Source organism: Rhipicephalus sanguineus, chromosome 2 (assembly GCF_013339695.2).
Source record: "Rhipicephalus sanguineus isolate Rsan-2018 chromosome 2, BIME_Rsan_1.4, whole genome shotgun sequence".
Classification (NCBI taxonomy): domain Eukaryota; kingdom Metazoa; phylum Arthropoda; class Arachnida; order Ixodida; family Ixodidae; genus Rhipicephalus; species Rhipicephalus sanguineus.
Genome location: NC_051177.1, coordinates 12,213,950 through 12,236,189, shown reverse-complemented (window position 1 = coordinate 12,236,189; position 22,240 = coordinate 12,213,950). Strand labels below are relative to the sequence as shown.

The window sequence follows — 22,240 nt, the reverse complement described above, 5'->3', positions numbered from 1 at the left end:
ATCGGGCCCAGACCTGAAGAATCAGCGAAGCCTGGTTCAACGGGCACGAGAGATGGCGAAGGCCCGCGGCTACCTGGAATAAGGAGGCCGCCCACCTTGGGCGCACAGCGCGCTTGCTCAAAATAAACGTTTATTCTCTCTCTCTCTCTCTCGAGGATCAAAAAACTGCGTGATGCTCGCCTGTTTCATGTTCGTGTTCGAGAAGGGCGTTCTCCAGTTGCTCAACACATCGCATGAGCCGTTGGTCGCCACCACTGCATTCGACCTTGTTGCAGAGCAAGTGCAGCACATTACGTGTTTCTGTCGTCGTAGGCACTTCTCGAGGCCCTTCCTCATCTGCATGGTCATCTGCGTCGTTCACGGCCATCTCAACGATATCGGCGTCCGACAGCATTCCGGTAACGGGGAGGTCCGCGTCGTAGAGCGCATACTCCTCAAAGGCGATCTCGCCGTCTTCAGTATCGCTCACGCAGCCAGTTGCCTTGCGCACTTCATCGCACAGCTCATCACAGCCGCTGAATTCTGCGCCAATGTCTTCTTTGATCGATTCTGGGGCGAGAGGCCATGGCTAGACAACGACGGAGCAGCATTGTGTTGATGTCCTACAAACGTTCAGTATATCGTCATCGTTCACAAACAAGCAATAGAGCAAAATGACACAGTTATTTCCTGCTAAATAAATGTTTTGGGTGAGCTCTGCCTTCAGTTCCCCTTTTGTTTAATTTGTGTGCTTCGTTTCCGAATTTTCGTACTGATACTTGTGAGAATTCACCCAACAACCACACCATCTCCCTTAGATATTCCCAAACAGCCCAAATGTGGAGCTCCCACATGTAAGTTTCTTACACGTTACTGAAACCTCTTCGTTGGATATATACAAACAACTAAAAAATTGCTGAGAACCAAAAAGAGCCGCAAAATTTTAGCATGGGACGAACGACTTTCATAAAAGCACCATCAAAACAAAACAGACCATGGATGGGTGGATGGATGCTATGAGCGTCCCCTTTATAACGGGGCGGTGACATGTCTGCCACCAGGCTCGAAGAGAAAGAGAGAGAAAAAAAAAGGAAAAAAAAAAACTTCCTTGTTTCATGTTGGTCTAATACCTTAGCTCCATTGATTAAATCTATGTTATTATACCAAAAAAATATAAATTCATGGTCCATATCTCTGCCTCCTAAGGCAGAATGACCTTATTTTTCCCCATGATTTATTTTTGTACTTTATCTCTACTTTTTTGCCACCAATACTCTAACCGTCTCTTACTTATTTCTATCGCGGACGTGTTCAGCTTTCCATTGTTGTCCCTAAAACCCAAGGCTTCCTATATACAGTTGAACCCCTTTATAAGAGGCATGCATGGGGGAGAAATTCTTGCCTGTTATATGAGGTGTCTCTTATAAGCAGGGTACTAAGTTATGCATTTTCCTATCAACCCTTACTTTCATGTAGCACGCTGGTGTCTCTTATACCCCACGTGTCTCTTATATCAGTGTCTCTTATAAAGGGGTTCAGCTGTACTCGTGCCAACACGTATACCTAGGTGAATCACATTCAATCAGTACATGTTCCATCGTTTCCTTAGTTCCCCCGTAGCATGTACATTGTTCTTCTTCGTTACTGAATCTCGCTTTATAACTACGCGTTCTAAGGCAGCCCGACCTTGCTTCAAACAGCAAAGCCCTTCCCCTTGAATTATCATAACACCTTTCCCTCCTTATTTCGTTTTTTCCCTTTCAATAGTTACTCAGAGCCGGCTTCTTTTCCATCGCTGCAATCCAATAAGTCCTCTCCGCCTCTCTGACCTTCCGCTTAATGCTCCTTGTTGCCATATCGCCCGCACTGCTAGCCGTATATTTACTGGTAAGCCTCCTAGTTCTTTTTCTCCACTGAGTGTCAACGCTTTTTCTATACAAATACCTGAAAACCTTCTCTGCCCATCTACTCTTCTTCATTTTCCTTAGCCTCTCTTCGAATCTCAATTTGCTCTGAGCTTCCCGCACTTCAAAGCCTGTCCATCCCATATCACCCTTTACAGCCTCATTTGTCGTCTTCCCGTGAGCGCCCAACGCGAGGCGGCCCACCGTCCTTTGATTTACATCTATTCCTGATTGTACCTCTTACTTCATGCACACCACTGAGTTCCCAAATGTAAGCCCCGGGACCATCACACCCTTCCACAGCCCTCGAAGCACCTCGTACCTATTGTATCCCCATAAAGCTCTGTGCTTCATAATTGCAGCATTCCTCTTTCCCTTTGCTACCGATGCTTTCTCTTGTACCTCCATATATCTGTCCCCCTCATTTACCCATACTCCGAGGTACTTGTACTCGCTTACCCTCGGTATTTTTTGGCCCTGTATTAAGACCCCATGGTCTTCTTGATCATTGAATACCATCAATCCACATTTTGTTGCACTAAATCCTAGTCCTAGAGCCTCACATTCCCTTCCGCATATATCTGCCAGTCGCTGTATATCATCTTGACTGTCCGCAAATAAGACAATATCATCAGCATAAAATAGACCTGGAAGCTTCTGCTCAACCATCGTGCCGACCTGTTTGTGTGACAAATTAAATCCAATGTTGCTACCTTCTAGCGCTTTTTCCATCCTCACCATGTACAGCATGAATAACAGCGGGGACAAAGGACATCCCTGTCTCAGCCCCTTGCTAATTTCAACGCTGTCCTTACTACTTATTCCTTCCCATTCAATACAAACTGTATTTTCTCGGTATATTTCCCTCAAAAGCTGTATACAGTCGTCACCTATGCCCACTTCTTTCAATATATCCCACAAAATTTCCTGATTAACATTGTCATACGCCCCGGTGATATCTAGATAAGCTACGTATAAGGGCCTGTTTTCTACTTTCGATATTTCTATACACTGGGTAAGAACAAACAGATTATCGTCTAACCGCCTGTCGATTCGAAATCCATTCTGAAGTTCTCCCAAAATATCATTTTGTTCTACCCACGCTTCTATTTTTAATTTTACTGCCTGCATCGCCAACCTGTATAGCACCGATGTAATGGTTAGCGGTCTATACGAGCGAATGTCATCCTTTTCTCCCCTGCCTTTATAGATTAAGTTCATTCTACTTTTTCGCCAACTGTCTGGTATTTCCCTCTCCTGTAAGCACTTTTCTACGGCTTTCAGCAGTGCTTCTTTAGTGTTATGTCCGAGTTCGTTAATGAGGCTGACGGGAACCCCATCTAAGCTCGGAGTAGTGCGCTTATGAATTTTTCCTTCGGCCTTCTTCCAATTGAAATTCTCTAGTACTACATCTTCGTCGGTTGCACTCCTGTGCCTACTTTTACTCACCAGGAGAATCCCCTGGGCGACCTTTTTAAATGAATCGGCTGTTATCTTTCGGATGTAACCTAGCGCATCATACCCTTCCAATTTATTTCCTCCTTCATCTACCATATGTTGTTGCATTGTGACAGACTTCCTACCCAGCGCTTTTAGGTGGCTCCAAAATATCCTAGGCGCGGACTTCTTCTTTTCGCGAATCTCTGTCATCCAGCGTTCACTTTCACCTTTAATTTTTGCCTCGATTAATTTCTGCACAATGGATTTTTGCTCTAAATATATTTCCCATATTTGGTCGACTTCGTCCTGTGGCCGCTTCTCCTTTTTTGCCTGTCTGTGCTCCCGTGATGCCTCACGTCGCTTCTCGATCGCCTCCCGGATTTCTTTGTTCCACCAACTTTTTGGCTTTCTCTTTCCTTTCCAACGAATAGCTTTCTTCTCTTTTTCCATTTCTTTCGTGATTACATGTAGCAGCTCACTATACTTCCAGTCTTTGCCTGGTAGTTCGTCTACTTTTTCCTCGACTCTTGCGGCTATATTTGTTATTTGTTTGTCATTTAGATACAAGCTGCCAAACTTTGATTCTATGTTCTTATTTTCAGTTTTATATCCCATTTGTAATATTATGCGTTTATGATCACTACCCAAGCTGTTAATGCCTTCCTCGTCTATTCTCATCTCTCTAAGTTTGTCATGTATTCCTTCTGTCATGAGACAATAATCAATGCTCGATTGCCTGTTTCCGACTTCCCACGTGATCTGCCCCTCACACTTAGGCCCCACGTTAACTATCTCAAGACTATGTTGCCCGCAGAGATCTAGCAATAACTTGCCATTGGTGTCTGAATATCCGTTAAGGTCATGAATGTGAGCGTTCATGTCCCCTAGAAGGATTATTTCGGCATCATGACCAAATTCTTTAATATCGGTGCTTATGCATTTCACTATCTCCAGATTCTTTTCTCTGCAGTTATTCCCCGTCCACAAGTAAGCTACACCTAGCCACGTTTTCTTTCCACCTCCTGTGCCCGAAACCCAAATGTGCTCTGAACATGTTTGTTTCACTCTATCCCATTTTGTTCTGCTATGAATTAGCATTCCAACACCCCCACCTCTCCTTTCTGATGTGATCCTGTTACATCCTTCCCAAATATAATTGTCAATATGCGGTGTCTCTTCCAAGTCTCTAAGGTGTGTTTCTGTAACCGCATAAACACCTATCTGTTCCTTGTTTAACTGTTCCTCATTCTCAAACCATTTTGCCTTTTTTCTGCCACCCTGCATGTTTATGTAACTAATTGCAACACGCGCCTTCTCCCTTCTTTTACCTTTTCTCTGGTTTTTCGCTATACTGCCTGTCAAAGAGTCCCCCCGGTTGTTTTCCTCATTACAAGCTACCCTGGGCACCGAAGGGCCCGCGTGCCCCCCAAAAAAGCTACTGCGCGTCCTGCAAGTCGCCAACCCACCTCATGACCAAGCCTCTTATCGAAGTGTATTCCGTCTCTTCGAAAACCACCCCACCTGTGCACCTCTCTGTTTATTTCCACTACCTCGATGCCTTTCTCTCGACTCATCTGCCATATCTCTTTGTTTGCGTCGACAACCGCTCTTTGCAGGTTGCCGTCTCGCACCGGTACCTCCGGTATTGTGCATACCACTATCTGCACCAGAGGTGAAATGGCGCGCATGTCATCAACCCCTTCCGCCAATGTGGTCGCTAGTTGGGCTGATTCTTCATTCAAGACGTCGTTTAGACCTCCCGCGATTATCTCCCGCGGCTAATGGAGGTTACGTCCATTAGCCTTAGTTGCGAGTTTTGCGCTAGCTTGTCTCATCACTGATCCCAGCCTATGTCCCGGGAACTTCCCTATTAAAACTCGTTTGTCGCCTTTCACCCTTTCCTTGACTGCTTCTGCGCACACTGCTCCCCAGAGCGCCCCTGTGGGGCCAAATTGCGCGCAAAAAAAAAACGAGACGAAAAAATGCCCGAAAGAAAGATGCACGCACGGGGAGCGGAGTGAGAACGATTTCGCTTTTTCCTCCGTGCCCTTTTCTCTTCTTTTTCATAGTTGCCACCATGTTAGAAATCTTTCATGAATTAGAATCTGAATGCTTTACAGAGTGTAGGTGTCTTTTTAAATTTTTATATTGTTTGCAGCATAACAAAGTTTAGTTTTTGTTTAGACAAAATACTGTTTCACGAACGTTGGCATTCGATGATTTCATCCCCCCCTTTACTTGATACAAACGCGTTTTGAAAAAGTGGTAAGCAACCATGGTATAGCGCAGCCTCGTGAGCATCGCGCGTTTTCGTTCAGTCCGTGTGCTGCGTGGCTTCGTGCGACTTGTGCGACGGCGTCAACAGCGCACTCATCATTGTCAAGCTATAAGGATTTTTCCCATCGCTACAAAAGGTACGTACACTAATCTCGAAGCGAGCAAGTTGTAATCGGATATCTGTGTTGTGCGTGGAAGTGGTGTAAGTTCAACGGTGCGTGCGAGCGCGAAGTTCCGAGTTCACCGCTGCTGTCTTTGTTTGTTTTTCGACTACGATGAGTCAGAAAGAAACGCGGGCCCAACGAAAAGCTAACACAGGAGCCCGTTTTATCGGATTCGTGACATAATTCGCTTGTTTTAGAGTGTAGTACCAGAAATCGGTACTGTCTTGCCTTTGGTTTGTTCCGAAACTATGAAGCTTTTCCAAAGAACGTGCTAGAAAAGATGCTTCTGCACCACGTTTGACATTTAGGGAAAAGAAATCTTTCAAATTTTTTATGCTCTAAGGTGCACCGAATCGGCATGCAAACGGGGACAAAGTATAACAATAGACGTCATATTCTAGTTCCTGGTTGCCCAAAAGTGTATCACTGACCGTGCCGACCTCGTGTCGGGACTTTAGTTTCGGCAAGACTCGTCCCACATGATACCAAAATTGCATCGTGTCTAGAAGTTGTTACGCTTAAGCATTTATTTTCCTTATATTATGCTCACATAATTCGTACAGCACTTAGCATCGAATTGGCATGATGCGCTAGCAACAGTTGGAGATTCCTAGCCTTACATGCGCTGGCACGAGGTGCATTGCATGTACGGTGGTGCTCTTAAACTTTGTCAGTGTAGTAGTGCGTACACCTGACACATTTTTGCTCTGCGAGTGTTGGAGTGTACAACCTCTGTAGCCACAGTCACGAATAGTAGCGGTTACGTTCAGTGAGCGTACTCTTCATCAGTTATGGTAGTGTACAAGCGCAAGCAAAATGACAGACAAGGCACGGTGGTCGCGCATCACGTACTCATTATTGTTCACCAATGGACCCGAAAACACTTTTCACTAATTGAAATGGCGCAGCAGTTAACTGGCTGCATTTCCCATTCATGTGTGTAGCAACATGTATAAATTCAATGCCTCCTTTTGATTCTGCATCCTGGTGTAGCCACAACAGCTCAAAGAGAGCAGGCATGAATAGTTAGGTTGTCTTAAGAGGCTAGAGATAAATGTTAACCTTGTTGGAAGCTGCTTTTGTAAGCTTTGATTGATGGAGAGGTTGCATATGTAAGTGAAAAGTAATACTAATAAGGCCATTCTTTACTAAAAAAAAAACGCACATAGTGTCTAGAACCTGGTCCAGTGCTAATTATTAATTTAAATAATAGATACTTTAATTATTTTTAAATACTCCAAAGCAGCGATTAAGCCCGAGCAGGAGGAGTTTTATTTCCAATAGAAATGTGTAAAATCAAACAGTGCAAGAGATCCACATTGGAAGAAATGCACTGAAGAAAATGAAAACCATGTCACAAAATGTTTTTTCACAGATGCGACCATTGATAGGGAAGTTATTGCGATGTAATTTTGCAGAAACCGCCAAACATGCTCATTTTTATGCATGTTTGGCACCTAAAATATTTTGCTCTTGTTCGGTTAGTTTTCTTAGCTGTCCCTAAGCTTCAAATTGTCACATTTCCTTTTTTGTGTGTGTCTGTCATGAGTAAGGAGAGGACGTATGGATGACGACGACGAAGTAGGAGGAGAAGCACGCGGAACAGGCACGAGCGCGTGCAGGGTAGCACACGGCGCGATGCGCGTGACACGAGCCGTAAACGAAGGCAGCAGTTCGATGAGCTGGCATTGTTTGCGTGGCTACTGGAGAAGAAGGTCGCATTGGCAGCTACGTTCTGTCAACGGGAAGGCAGCGAGCGTTCGATTCCGGAGGCCGTGACGCTGGCACTCCGTGGCGTGGCCGTTGACCTCGACGACGCTCGGGCGAGGCTCCTCGGAGGTGCTGCAGCACTTTGCGGCAATTCCGGACGCACCAGCAGCAGTCCCCCTTCAAGCTTCAGCCAGCAACAATCCCCGGGACGCCACGTCATCGGGTACAGCAGGGGCCGAGCTCGTACTTAGGCCTAAGCGACAGAGACGCCTTGCCACGTCAGCGACTGGGAAAAGGCTTACGGCAGCTTCGTGGTCTGTTATGCATCGGGACGACAGTTCATCGGGACGACAGAGGATCGTCGGCGACATTGACTGGGGAACCAGCACAAAACGGAGGCTGGACTTACGGCGTGCAACGGAACCAAGTAAGAGTGTTCCATTGGCGAGGCCTAAGTGGCCAGACAGACTCTATAGTAACGACGCGAGTCGGAGGTGTAGAAGTACTGAGAATTGTTTATTTTCGCATATTGCTCTAGTGTTTGTAAGATTTTCATTGTTAGTTGTTTTGAGTGTTTTTCGTATAGTTTTTCTTGTGTGTAATTAAATTATGTTTGCTGTGCCTACCTGCGCCTTCTCAATCTATCTCCAACGCACACGCCTCTGAGATCAGTGACAGTGTCTGTGTGCAGAGTCGCCCACTAAACAGCTGCCTTCCTTTAAATCTTCTGAACGTTCCGAAGAGTTTAAAGACGTAATGGAATGAACAAAAAACTCCTTCGCAATGAGCACCAAAAAATTCAGCTGGCTTGGGCAGAATGGCAAAGTACCGTTTTGTGAATGGAAGCTGGCTGGCATCATTAAGTGTAAGTAATGTTTCTCAGCTGTGTTGGTATGTTTTTCGCTGTTGCTGCTGCACATGACCTTCTCATTACTCTTAATATGCAATGACATATTCTGAGTAGTGCACAGCCTCTTTAACCAAATCATGCTATGTGTGATGGTCTGATAAGAAGCATCTCTTAGTCCATATTAAAGCCTGCAAGTATTTTATCTTAGTAGTATAACCACTTGCAACTGACTTGTTTCAGGTGCTGTCCGAAGGAATGAAAGGTTTAAAGATGAGACAGAATTTGATGTGGAAGAGGCCATTAAATCTTGGCTTCGGCATGCACAGGCAAGACTGCAGAGAGGTAACTTGTGCAAGTGAACTTTTTAATATTTCAAGCCTCTCAGCTCTCTAAAGCCATAATTAAGCTCAAATTCATTTGATTCAGTTTCTAACAAAAAATATACATGGGAAATGATTGCCGCTTTCCACCTTGCAAGACAAGAAAACTTTGGGAAGTAGCAATCTGATGGTAATGTTCCGATGCTCTTTCTAGAGTGCACCCTTGACAAGTCTGATAATATGTGGCATGTTGGATTTCATGCATATTTGTTCAAATACCATGTTAAATAATTGCTAGTTATGCACGACAAAATTTTGCCTAATCAGGGTTGCACAAAGACTTGCACACCACCATTGTTTTGTTACCAATTTCTTGTTTTTGAAAATTTTTTAGTGTAGAAAAACAATAAATGTATAAATGCGTGTGAGCCACTTCCCACTGTAAATAGAAAAAAAAACCAGAAAAACGAAAGGCCTAAACTAGAACTTTATTCTCAGACTGGCTATCTCGTGTGCAGAATGGTGTCACGCAGGATGGTGTGTAATGTCAGGAAGGCTAACTCACTCACCTTAGAATTAGTCTTTTTTTTTTTTTCTCCGTCCAAGACAGATAAGCACGCCATTTTTTTTCGAGCAATTCTTTCAGAGAAAGGGACCTGGCAATTCAGTGTAGCAAGTTAACTGCACAAGGGCTTAGCATCGCTTAGCTTTTCCGTACTCTTCTTTCACTTACATAACTTCCAGGCACTGGCTCACTCTCTGGAAGATGAGAATCCTGGCTGATGTACCACTTTTTGTATGGGTATTGAAGACCATTATTATTCCCTGCCACATGAAGGGTTGTTTAAATGTGTCATTGTGTTAAAGAACATGTGCGGGAAACTGTTTCCACAGGCAGATGTGGTGTTTTTGTAGGAGCTTTTCTAGAAATTATTTCTATGTAATTAAAGTCAAAGCTGCTTGGATGGAGCATGAGGATTTGTATGCAGAAATCGCGAAACGCATTAATTCGAAGGTTGCCCCCATTCTAAGTGATTTATGCCTTACCAAGATTGACTGCAGTACGCAATGAAGTGAGGTGTCTGGTGGCCAGTTTTCCATCTAGTAGCGTTGTTCTTACTGCACTCGGGCTTAAATTATATTATGCAAGTCGTACTCATGCATGCTCTTCCATATTCATTTTGTATGTGGCAAACAGCTTAACAGTTCTGTGGGTTTATAGTGCATGTAAAAGGCTATGCGGAGTGTTAACAAAGGTTTATGTGCACCTTAATGCATTGTATCTTTCTCTGGTTCTGCTTTCTTCCAGATGAGGTTTCGAAACCGGGGCAAGGCTAGCTCTGCAATGTCAACTCATTGCCACCATGTAGAAGGTGTACAGCGATTCATTGACCATTATTCATTTTCATTTATTTATCCATTATTCACTCATTTATCCATTATTCACTCATTTATCCATTATTCATTCGTTTATTCCAACAGTGAAGCAACTGGGAATTTTATTAAAATGTGTGTTTTCTCAATGAGTGTGATCAATTCGCAGAGTAAATCCTGCTTACTTTGCACCATTTCACAATCATGTACATTTTAGGTTGCACATTTGAATGAGTAAATTCACATGCGAGCCAAATTACACCTAAACCCAGGGGTGCAGCCATGGGCGGGATGAGTGGCACATTGGTCTATTCGTCAATTTGCCACTCCCGCCCCTGGCTACACTGCTGGATTTAGGTGCATGAAATTTGGCTGGCATGTGCATTTAGATTTCTAGATGCATGCTACACACAAAAACCCGCTTCGTTATTCTGAACAGGAGCCGTGATAATGATGAAAAACCCTTATTTGGAGGTCTCTGGGAGGACAACAAAACTGGAACTTGCTGGTTGCTAAAGGGTTCTAAGGACGTTTTTTTGCGCTGTAGGGTTTTTTCTGGGAAGTAGTATATGTCCCACCAAAACTTTTTGGGACATTTTCGGGAGGTTGGTGGTTTGTTGGGCAGGCGTCCGCACTAGTTGCTCGATGCCATTTTCCCTTGAATTCTCGCATCGCTCTTCTCCCGACTGGACGGGTGGCAGCTGGTCATAAATCGCCGTCACTTCGCTGCCACTCCACCCCCTCAAATGTTTAACACAGTTTCCCACTGGCCTAATTTTGACGGGATTTGGACTTTGCTCGTGCTCGCCCGAGAAGCGGGGGCACCAGACAGGGTTTGGCAAGACCACTTCGGGACCTCAGAGGGTGCGTATGCGTTCTGGCCTCTTCAGCCGGCGGCAATCCTTTGTTCTTCGACACCGGCCAGTGGTTACGTCGTCTTGACGGGGCCCTGACCCCGGCAGGGGCACGTGCTCCCGTCCGCACTCTCGAAGTCCCAAGGCACGCGATCGTGCACCGTGTGTTTCTCTCAACTGTTCCTATGTCTGTTTTGCTTTTTCTGCTCTGGGGTGCGCAATCTGGGGTGCCGTACCAAAATTAGCATGGGAGGACGTTAATGTATCACAAACACAATTAACGTGTCATCACATGAATATTCTGGCATGCTTGTCACGTACGTCATGGAACCCTTTCCTTCAATCACGTATGGCACATACCCACGGCCCATGGAATGCGGGTATGTGCCACAGGTGATGCACAGTCTATACGACCCGGGAACAGCGAGAATGAATTTCAGAAATCTTAACGTGATAGATTTCAGGAATCCGTGTCGCAGAAAATCTGGTGCCAGCGTTGTCAGTCAACGAAAAATCTCGATAGTCGCAAAGGATATAAATCACAGTTCAAGCTGGAATCGAACCCGGACATTGTGCGTGGCAGTCAAGTATTCGAGCCACGCATGTGCTCGAAACTTCTTCAGAAAAACATATGTCGGGTCAACGTCAATTGTGGCTCCAGTGTTCGCCATTCAATTTTATAACAATGTAACATTGTTTTACGTATATACGTCTGTGACTCGGCAAGCTGTAGTCAAGCATTGCTGGACCCCATAAGAATAGGCCAATGACCGCTACTTACGATATGCACATTATTGCACCATAGCATGCACTTCGTTTCGATAAAACTGACATCTGTCCTGTAATGTGTTTGCCGAAGTTACGTCAGACCGTAGGCTACCCTTTAGGCGCTAATGTAGTCTACGTGCCTGGCAAGCCCTCGATATGTCCACAAGTACTTAATGCACACAAAAACATTGATCCACCTCGTAACGTTTGGCTCCAAACAAGAAAAAGAAATGCTACGCAGGCAGTTACTCGGTGACTGCTTTGCATGACATCGATTTCCACAATGCATGGGATCTGCTGAAATCTTATTCTACTTCAAATGTACATCATATTCCTTTAATTGTTGTATCAACAACTGCCAGAAACTGTGGTTACAAATCAACATGGCAGTACCAATGCAGACCCGACCCCCCCCCTTCAATCCCAACTCCCACTTGCTACTTTGCCCCTGTCCTGACAGCAATGAATAAATGGTGCAATCGGCTATCACTTCCGTGTCATCTCATGCTGGGGACAATGCCTCAGGTATGTTTTGTCTTCATTATTGAGATCAGTTGTTTTGTCAGCCACGCCTACTAAGCCTTGTCTCCGAGGGTTTGAGAGCAGATATGAAAACTGTGCTAAACAGCGATGAATACATTGTTCTTAAAGTATCAGGATGCAATATAAAGCAAATACAAGCGTAGGTTTCAAACTTATGGGCCACTCAGCGGACAACAACGAGGACATGACAAATTCGAAGTGAAAGAACCCACTTACACGGGCTCCACCAAGCATTTTTTCCGGCACTGCTATCTGCTTGCATTTACTCACACAACGTGCGCACGCAGATGCTACGGGGACGCCGAGAAAACGACGCAGTGTGGATGAATACATATTGAGCAGCTCTGCCCAAGGCCACGTTCCAGGGAATCGAAGGACCCGGTGCGGTGTCGTGAGCAAGATCTATTTCGCAAAAGAAAGAATAGGATGACGAAGCTCGCTAGGTGATTGAATCGGCACGGGCGCATGCTTGGAAAATGCTAGACACTTGAGGAATGTGAACCGAGATGTCAAGAGAGAGGAAGGCAAGTGAGCTGGTATTGTCTATGTGGGTTTGGCAGGAGAAGCTAGCCTCGCCAGCAGATGGTCTGCGGTGGAGGTGTAGCGGTTACGGTGCTGCTGACCCAAGGGTCACGGGTTTGATCCTGGCCGCAGCGGTCACATTTCAATGGAGGCAAAATGCTAGAGGCCCGTGTACTGTGTGATGTCAGTGCACGTTAAAGAACACAAGATGGTCAAACTTTCTGGAGCCCTCACTACGGCATGCCTCATAATCATATTGTGGTTTTGGCATGTTAAACCCCAGATATTGTTGTCATCACCAGCAGATGCATTGGCGACGGGAGCGACAGGCGTTCGGGTCTGCAGCCTGTGATGCGGGCATCCCAAGGTGTGGCCGGCAAACTCGACAGTGTTCGAGCGAAGGCTGCTCGGCAATGCAGCAGCCATGCCCTGCAAGTACGAGCGTTCTTGTCACAAGCCCCCTTCTGCAGCAAGTCGCCGAAGGCAATCCCTGGAGTGCCACATTGATGATGAAACGCCATGCTGGGTGAAGGAGCCGAGAACGATGTTAGGCCTAACGGGTCTAAAGGCTACTTGTGTCAGCGATACAACGGCATGCCCACACAGGCGACAGACAACCCATCAGACAGCAGACTGGACCCCAAGAACGGCGAGGCCATCGTTAGCCACAAGGAATGACCGGATGACGTGGGCATCCAATTGGACTTGGGTGCCGTTCCGAGTCGGCGGAGTCAAGTAAGAGCGGCAAGTATGGCGATGCTCTTCAAGAGAGTCAAGACCACAGAAAGATGACGGAGCAAAAAGGGCGACAGAATGGACTTTGGCTACGAACCGAGTCAGCACTACAAAGTAAGGCCAGCCTAACACATCAGCTGTTCCAAGTCTAGAGTAGCTGAGTTACCGTGAAATCCCGAGCAAGCCCCTACCCGGAAAATCGTCATGGGTGTCTTGCGCTAAGTTTAGTGTGCAATCAATTTGTGGGGGAAAAAAGATGAAATGTTGACAACAAATTTCAGGCGAAGGCGCTTTGAGATCGGGCTGCTAAGCAGGACTGGATGAAATTCAGGCAGGTCAGTGCTGCATGGGCACGGAAGGCATGGTACACAAACGGGGTGTGGTGTGGGAGGGGGTGCTTTCCCAAGACGGTGTGGAAACTTGAAATTAACAGTAAACTTGGAGGGGGTGCTTGCTCATGTGGGGGCGTTTGCTGAGAATCTTACGGTATACAAGGATTAGGAGAGTTTAGATACAGAGGTATAGAGTTCATTGCTGGTGTGAGTTAGTTTGCAGTTATTGATATTTTTTAGTGCTGTGCTAATAGCAAAATTTTGGGTGCAAAGCAAACTCAAATACTAAAGTTTGAGTGTGAATCAAATCGAATAATTTTCTAATATTTCTCAAATATTATTCTAATACTTCAAAGCAAAATTACAGAAAAAAAGTTGCAGAGGATCCCTAAGCTGATTCTAACGAGATAGAAACATGAAAGTGTTTCTTCTGGCTAGGTTGGTGCAGCACTGGAGGGGCAGTGTTCCCTAGATGTCTTATAAAGAAAGAGGGAATGCAGAGGCCTGATAATGTTTATTTGCACGATTTGGTACAACCAAAGCGGTGTCGACAACACTTTACACACTGGCACCGGCGTCACTGCCGGTGGGACAGGTCACATGTTTTCCGCACACGGCTTTTGTGAATGCCGGACAAGTGTGTGCTTTTGTAAACGTGGCCAAGTAACGCCGTCGTGGTAAATGTAGCGAAAACCATGGCCAAAAAAATGTTGCAGTGGTTTAGCTCGGCTATGCCAGGATATACGAAGCGTTAGCAAAGGTTCAACTGATTATTCTTAGCTTTCCTGATTGTCTAGGATTAGCTTGATTATCATGCTTACTGCTGCTCCAATGACACGCACACGGTATACGTATTATGTGGCACATGTATATTTATTTGCCAGGCAACTACTTCGGGATCCGATGAGTTAAGCTTCTCTGCTCTTCTGCGCCATTGAGCAGCATTTGCGCTCTCCTTCTCCATGGCTATACCCCACTGGCAAATGCCAGTCAGAAGCGCTTTCAAGCGGCTCCAGCGCAGTGTCAGATGGCGACTGCACAGCGAAGGCGAATAACTGTGTGCGTGCTGGTGCCAGTACATCTACCACGGCTACGAAATCACTCCTCTGGAATGCGCAGACCGGCAATGGCGAGTCGCTCGTGACGGCGGCGGAGTGCGCGGGAGGTGCCGGCTCCGATGCGCCAGCTGTGTGACATCACTGATCCTCGCGCATGCACAGCACGGCTCTTGAGGAAGCGCACGAAACTGGCTCGGCTAGGCCAGTGTGGCTAACGCTAAAAAAGAAAACTCATTTTGCACGGTAGCCCATAGAACTTGCCACAGCGTGCTGTCCGCTGCATGTGACAGCGTGCTGTGCCGCTAGCTGTCGCATAGTGATGCTAAAGCCCCTCCATCGCGTCTGCTGCCGCTTTTTTAAGTACCGCCATCTATTGTTTTGAGGACGACGCCCACTTCCGGTTCCGGAGCTTCCGGATGGAAGTTCTTGAGCCACTTCCTTCCGCTTTTTCCTTCCATCCTGTTTCTGCGCACGCATGTGCACATGCGAGAAAGCAAATATTTCATTCTCCGTTTTGCAAGTGTTGTCGTTTTGAGGTTCGTCGTAAACTGCCTGCCACCGAGCGAGTTTTCGCTTGGTGTTTCTGCATCACGGGGGCATGGGCGGGCATGGGGCGGGTGCATCAACCGGAAAAGCAGCAGAAACATCATGGCAGCACTTCAGCTTCCGCTAGGCAGGGAGCCAGTGTAAAGGGAGAGGACGAGTTGGCGCTACTTAACCTAGCCGGCGAAAAACGCATGGAGGGGCTTTAAGTGACGCGGATGACGTAACGTGCAGTATTGCCACAAGCCTGGATAACTTTCGCAGTTTTTCGGATGATACTAATGAATTTTATATCGTACTGATTTCGCGTAGCTAAGACACTACTCAGAAAGCATGTTTCGCAAAACGAGTCGATCAAGTACGAAGCCATAAAGCATTAGCAATAGCCGACCGCCAGTGGCAGATGTAGCGATATCAGCATCACAAAATGGCGATGGAACGCATAGAACAGGCTCATTTTGTGCCCAGCGGAGTGGAAATGATGACGCGCCCCTTTCATTATGAAAGCTCATATCAAAGAAAAGTTATTTTGCACGCTGAGGACAGCTACGTCGCGTGTATTTTGCATGCCTGAAACCTGTGTCCGTGAGTGATGCAAACAAAGGAAGGAAATATTCAGCTGCCTGTTGACCAGGAAAATCTTCTACATGCTGAAAATATATCCGGATCTGGATAAAAAGCTTGCAGGCCTGCTCAAGCAACTGTGCGTAGACAGAGCTTGTCAAGGTAACGGCCCTCGAAACAGCACGACCTTAAAGCCAGCAAAACTGGATCATGCAATGAGAGGAACTGCCAGCAGAATAAATTTCCCTTCCCATTGGGCTTGCCTTTTTTATGTGCTGATCATCAACATTGTGGCATTCCATAGTTGTAAGAGATCATGTAACATTAGCGCATTTGTATTTAGAACTCGAACATAGGTTACATTTGATTAATGTACGGTAGAACACTCTGTCTAGTCTGTGTGCAGTGATCGAGCTACCTGGTCTAACATAGTGTCAGGGCGTGGTGACGGCCGTTAACCTTTCGATAGGTCAAAGTTCGCAAGGATGATTTGGGTTTACATGCATCATTAAGAAGCAATGTGATCTGATTTTAAGGAAATGAAACCGTTATATTTTCCACAAGTTTGAATACGTCAAATAGTAAAATTCTGGTGTGAATCGAATTGAATAGCAAATACTATTCAAGAGCTATTCAAAAGTTTGAATACTTACACACCCCTAATATTATCTAGAGAAAGCAGCACAGTGCTATAGTATAACACGAGGTGACAGCCAACACAGCCCGGAGGCTCGCTGAACACGCAGCAGAGGTGGTCTGTACTCCTGAGAGTAACGAGTACAATAACCTACCTTACAGGCGATCTTAGACAGCCAGTCAGGCACAGTTGTAGCGGGGGATGGTGCTTGTGTGTCCGGAAAGACATCTGCATGGAAGTCCCTGTAGGTCTGAAAGGATGGGATTCATCAGCACAGAAGAACAAACCAAGCAAGAATGTCATTCTTTTTACGACAGTTTCGTGCAGAAGAAGCCTTCACTCAAACTGAATTTGGTCTCCACTTCCCTCGGTAATTGAGCGGTCCTTGAGTGTGCAATGAACATTAAGCAAAGCCATATGCTTCTCGTGGCAGCCTAAAAGCCCTACTAGAAACAACATTCGGAATGATGCATTCCATCCAGCTAGAAGGCTCTAACCTCATATACCACGTTCAATAATAATAATACAGTTGAACACTGATATATCAAACTTGAAGGGTATCGCGAATTAGTTCGATATATGAAGAATTCGATGTAAAAATATACAGGTCTCGAGACGTTACCTGTGGCGGATGATCAATTACAATCGGCGCATTCAAGAATTACAACTAATTCCGCACACACGATGCAACAGAATGTTTTATTTGCGTGAAAAAAATCGCTTATCTTGGTCTGCTTCTTTGTCTTCGAAATGAAGTTGAAGACGCTGGCCTCGATCTTATCGAAGCTGTCCAGGTGCGACAGCCCGGTTCTCTCCATGTCACCGCAACAACGGCGAATCAAGCCGAACGCTGCCGCCACTTCAGTGGCGGAGTACGCGCGTGCAGCCGCCGCCACGTCCGGACGATCTTCGTCGCCATTTGAGCTGTCGGCCTGGGCATCCTGGGTAACTGCGACTGCAGCTACAATGTCCTTGTCAGCGAGGCTTGCAGCAGCCTGAACATTGCAGTCCACTTCCACGAAATGGTCCGCAGACACTTCAGGTGGTACGGCAGCCGTGAAGAGGGACGGCAACTCGCGAAACGCGTCGTCTATGTGCTCGTCGTCGCAGCCTTCACCAGTTTTCGCAAGTTCCGCAGTCACGAAGCCTGCCTTCCGGAAGCAGTTGGCCACAGTGTTCGTCTTCACGTTTTGCCAGGCGCCCGTCATCATTTGAATGGCACCAAGCAGGTCAACCTTCAGCTCGGTGCCCATGCATAGAGTGCCTGTTCAAGAACCAGGCAGAGAGCGCCTGTTCTACTTTCCCGTGGGCAGGAGCGCGCACACGACAGGCTCCCAACGTTCGCTGCTCTGCCGCCTTTCCCTTGATATCTGCCTTGTTCTTCAACAAGGTTCTCAGCGTGCTCCGTGGTGTCCCGATGTCGTCCGCCACCGCCAAACTTTTTTCGCCTGCCTCAACACGCCGTATGGCTTTCAACTTCGTCGCAAAGTCAAGGTTCTTGCGCTTCTTGACGCTGGCCATTGCTACATGAGAAGTCGAAAATTCAAGCAGTCCGCAGCGCCTTTGCACAGCTCGCACAGCACGCAAAAGAGGAACGCGGTGGTATGCGACTACTACGGAAGTGGACTCCGCCAACAAAGCGCTCGCAATCTCTCGTGATGGCTACCCGGGCGCCCGGGATGCCCGGGCTACTGAGAGGGCAGCAGCAATGTACCAAAGGCGCGAGCCGTGGTTGGCTGAGCAAATACGAAAGGCGCAGGCTGTGGTTGGCTGATCAAAACTCACAAAACACCAACAAAAAAGAAAGAAAAGGCGAAAGGAGGAAGCCGCCGGCTCCTTCGTTCCTGTTCTTCGAGCCGACGGTAACGCGGAGAAAGCATGAGAAAGAGAGAGATAAAAAAAGAAAAAAAAAAAGCCGTTTCGCAAGTTGGAGAATGCGCCCAACAGGAGTACAGTCTGAGCCCTCTCACCCTCACGTTTTTCGAGCGTATCGGGTGTCGGTGGAGGCGCGGTGCCGTGAAGGTCGCGGGGTGCAGCGAGTGCCGACGCGCGCCTTCCAGCTCGCGCGGTGTGCGATATATCCGATGGCGGGTAAAAATGCCGTTCGATATAAACGTGCGAATTTCTATACTTTTACAGAGGATTTTCAAGGGGATAATTTAAGAGTTCGATGTAGCCGAAAATTCGATATATGTGGGTTCGATATATCCGTGTTCGACTGTAATAATATCTGGGGTTTAACGTCCCAAAACCACGACATGATTATGAGAGACGCCATAGTGGAGGGCTCCAGAAATTTCGACCACCTGGGGTTCTTTAACGTGCACCTAAATCTAAGCACACGGGCCTCAAACATTTTCGCCTCCATCGAAAATGCAGCCACCACAGCCGGGATTCGATCCCGCGACCTTTGGGTCAGCAGTCGGGCGCCATAACCACTAGACCACCGTGGCGGGGCTATACCACGTTCAAGGGAGAGCCAATGTTACTTTATTATGCACAATATTGCATTTCACTGCAACATCTACCAATGCGGTTTTAAGGGGGGGGCTCTGAAGTTTTTTTGGTTATTTCTTGATGGATATTGATGATACTTGCTGAGGTTATGTATATTTTTCAAAAATGCAATTATTTTTCTAGTGCAATGAACAGTTCTTAAAATACAAAGTACTTCATGTGCCTTTTGGGGAGAAAGATATTCTTTTTTTTTAACAGAGAGAGTTACGAAGTAAATCAGCATACCACAATAACATGGAATCGGAAGTGAGTGCAGTGCAACAAAAATGGATGTTCTAAGCCCATGAGAACAAAAGTTAGTATGCTGAACATTCACAAGTGCGTCAATTCCAAGCTGGGATTGCCTTCGCTTTGGATTCCAAAATGTCATTTGATCTCATTTTGACGTTGGTCAGTGACCTGTTTATTAACCATATTGTTACGTCCGCGAGAGGGTTTATTTAGCTGCGACGTACCGGTAGACGCGAGGATGTTGAACAAACACGCACCGGAGGCCTTTTCCACTAGCCGAACGTCCTCTTCTACTACCACCTCCCTGTTCCCCAATACACAGATGCTCATACCCAAATCTCGTATGCAGTAACAATGTTCTCCTCCGAGTGTATTGGTAGTAGCTGCCAGTGCATGTTGCCTGGCATTCTGCCCTAGAAATGGCTCACCTTGCGGGGCACCAGGTAGGGGATGGGCACAATGCAGTCCTGGCCCAGGATGAGCACTCTGTTCACTTCGCCATCCATCACCTTCAGGGCACGCTTGGGCACTAGGCCCACTCCTTTAGTCTGCACTTCACCCATGTACTTGGATGCTGCAAGGCCAGAGATCACTGCTCAAGACTGAACAAAAGTTCTACGGCACCATGTTCAGGTTCAGTTTGTCAGATCAGTTCCAGCATTGAAGCAACATAGGAGTCAATACTAGAGACACATACGATATCTCCTTGTCTCTATGAATAAGGTAGTGTTACAAATAAGCGAGTACATTGGTGTGCTCGCAGTTTGCCCCCATTGAAATGCAGCCACCATGGCCAGCAAGAGAAACCACATATTCAAGCTTAGATGCAAGACATCTTACCTGCCAAGCTACTATGGCCAGTGAGGTTAAACAAATTAATGGGCATGTTTAGAAGAATGTGACAATGGTGTGCAGCATTTATACAATGCCATTGCACTTCAGTGTGGTGCATTCCTCCCTATCCTGAACAGGCCACAACCTGTTTTTTGCGGTAGCATTTTGCAAGTGAGCAGATGTGAAAACACAGCTCGATGCCATGCCAATATCCTGTCTTGCTCAATGTGATCTCTCGACATTTATCGTATGAAGCACCTTCCTGAGCTGCTCTCTCTCCAGGCACACCAATATAATTTGCCTTCCCAGCGCACTACGACCACCTACATTGTTCCAATGCGCCATGAACGCAACGTGTCGCCTACCGCCTTCACGTAAATGCCGCTCCTAAGTGGGAACTTTACAGGTGCGACATGCAGCTGAACGATGCATGCATTCAGCACAATCAATATCCTGTGCCTCTCACAAGCTCCCTGGGCCAGCGGCCCTAGTGCGTTGACACTGATGTCAATGGGGCCAGGCACCCTATGGTCCCCTGGCCTACCACAGCACTACGGCATGACTGGTCCGTATACATTGGTAAAGACTGTGACAGGCTAAAATGCTTTCTGATTCACAGTCACCATTTTATTGATTCTGCACCGCAGTAGGAAACTGTCCTCGCGATTCCTACGTGTCAAGAAGCCTTAGAGGCCCTCAGCTGAAAACAAAGCATCACTGCACTTGTTTCCTGGATTCGCAAGAGGCTTATTGGCTGCTCTGCATGCAGTACTCAAGAACCAGTGAAGGGAGCCAAACAAAAAAACCTCACAAATAAGACTCCAAGGAAACCTTTGGCAATGGATCTCCCGTGTTGCAAGCATTGCACAAAGTGACATATTTCTAAAAGAGCCTTCTGACATTTGGTTATTTGCTCATTCCATGCACGCATCATTGAGCGAGCACATCACTTATTTACATCCTGTTCCAGCTCTTTCCTGCTGGTCAGGTGTACTAATTCTAGGCAATGAGCGACAGAGTCAAGAATTCAAAAGCAAGCGTTCAGTTGATTTTGACCAAACAACCCATCATGCGAAGGGCCCATTTTGTCTCTTGGTGCGTCGCTCGTTGCTGTCGCATGGAGTTTCGTGCGGTTTGGGCTTTAATTAACAAACAAATACTACTCAAATGAGTGAAAGCAGGAAGTGCAGCTGCATGCTCAGCGCAGCAGAGAGCAAACAGGCACTGCGAGGCTACCTTGTATTTGTGCGCTAGCCTATTTTGCACCTAAGCGAGCAAGCTCAAAGTTTTATAATCGTCATTTGATTCATTATAAAAATGAGAGGCCACTTATGCAAGCCAGAGAATTGTAAAGGAAGAGCCTCACCTTCGCTCAGGAAGGGCTCCTTGAATGTCACTTCCCAAAAGTTGACAGTAGTGTCACCCTGTGAGAAAACGTTATGGCAAGTATAAAGCCCCCTCCACAATAAACAAGCCAGCACAGGCATGAGAAAAATTAAAATGCCTGCTGGTGCCATCACTTTCTTCATTTGCCTCTGTCTATTAGTGCAGCATTTTGCGTCAAGATGTAAAGGTGCATTCACACAAAGGCTGTGATAGTGGAGAAACCAGTCATGTGACATGACATGATTTAAATTGCTACGCAGCCAGCACAACAGGGGAAAACCCCAAGTGTGATTTGGGTCTCTGCATTAGGCATATTGCTTCACAAGGATTAAAGGAGGGCCATGGGAACAGGTGATGCATGGCCACGCGATACGTAATCCACAGGCTCGGTTCATGATTTGGTCCATGATACGAATACAGCTTAATGAGGCTTCTTTTACGCTTTGCAAACATATTTTGTATTAGATAAGGGCCTGCGCTTGTATGTACAATACAGGAGAATAGATGAGGTCTTAGCTTGCTGAGTTCGTCGTCTCATGCATGGGAGGCGAGTAAAAACAAAATTTTATTTCAAGAAGCTTTATCTGTGCAGCCATGATCATGCTTCAACGAGGTTACACACTCATTCAAAGCCTTGCACACCCAAGATGGCTTGCAACCAATTTGAAATTTGCACATATGATGGCACCAGATTTGCC

The 22,240-nt window shown here is 46.4% G+C and overlaps 1 protein-coding gene across 1 annotated transcript in view; it reads right to left on the bottom strand.

Moving 5' to 3' along the window:
- LOC119382415 (coronin-7) overlaps positions 1-22,240 on the bottom strand; it is a 231,134-nt gene that overhangs the window by 143,909 nt on the left and 64,985 nt on the right. Inside the window, exons 11-13 of the mRNA XM_037650110.2 lie at positions 21,523-21,580; positions 19,751-19,896; positions 16,729-16,824 (exon numbers count right to left, since the gene is read on the bottom strand). Of these exons, the coding sequence (XP_037506038.1) occupies positions 16,729-16,824; positions 19,751-19,896; positions 21,523-21,580 (300 nt within the window). The remainder of the gene's footprint in view (positions 1-16,728; positions 16,825-19,750; positions 19,897-21,522; positions 21,581-22,240) is intronic.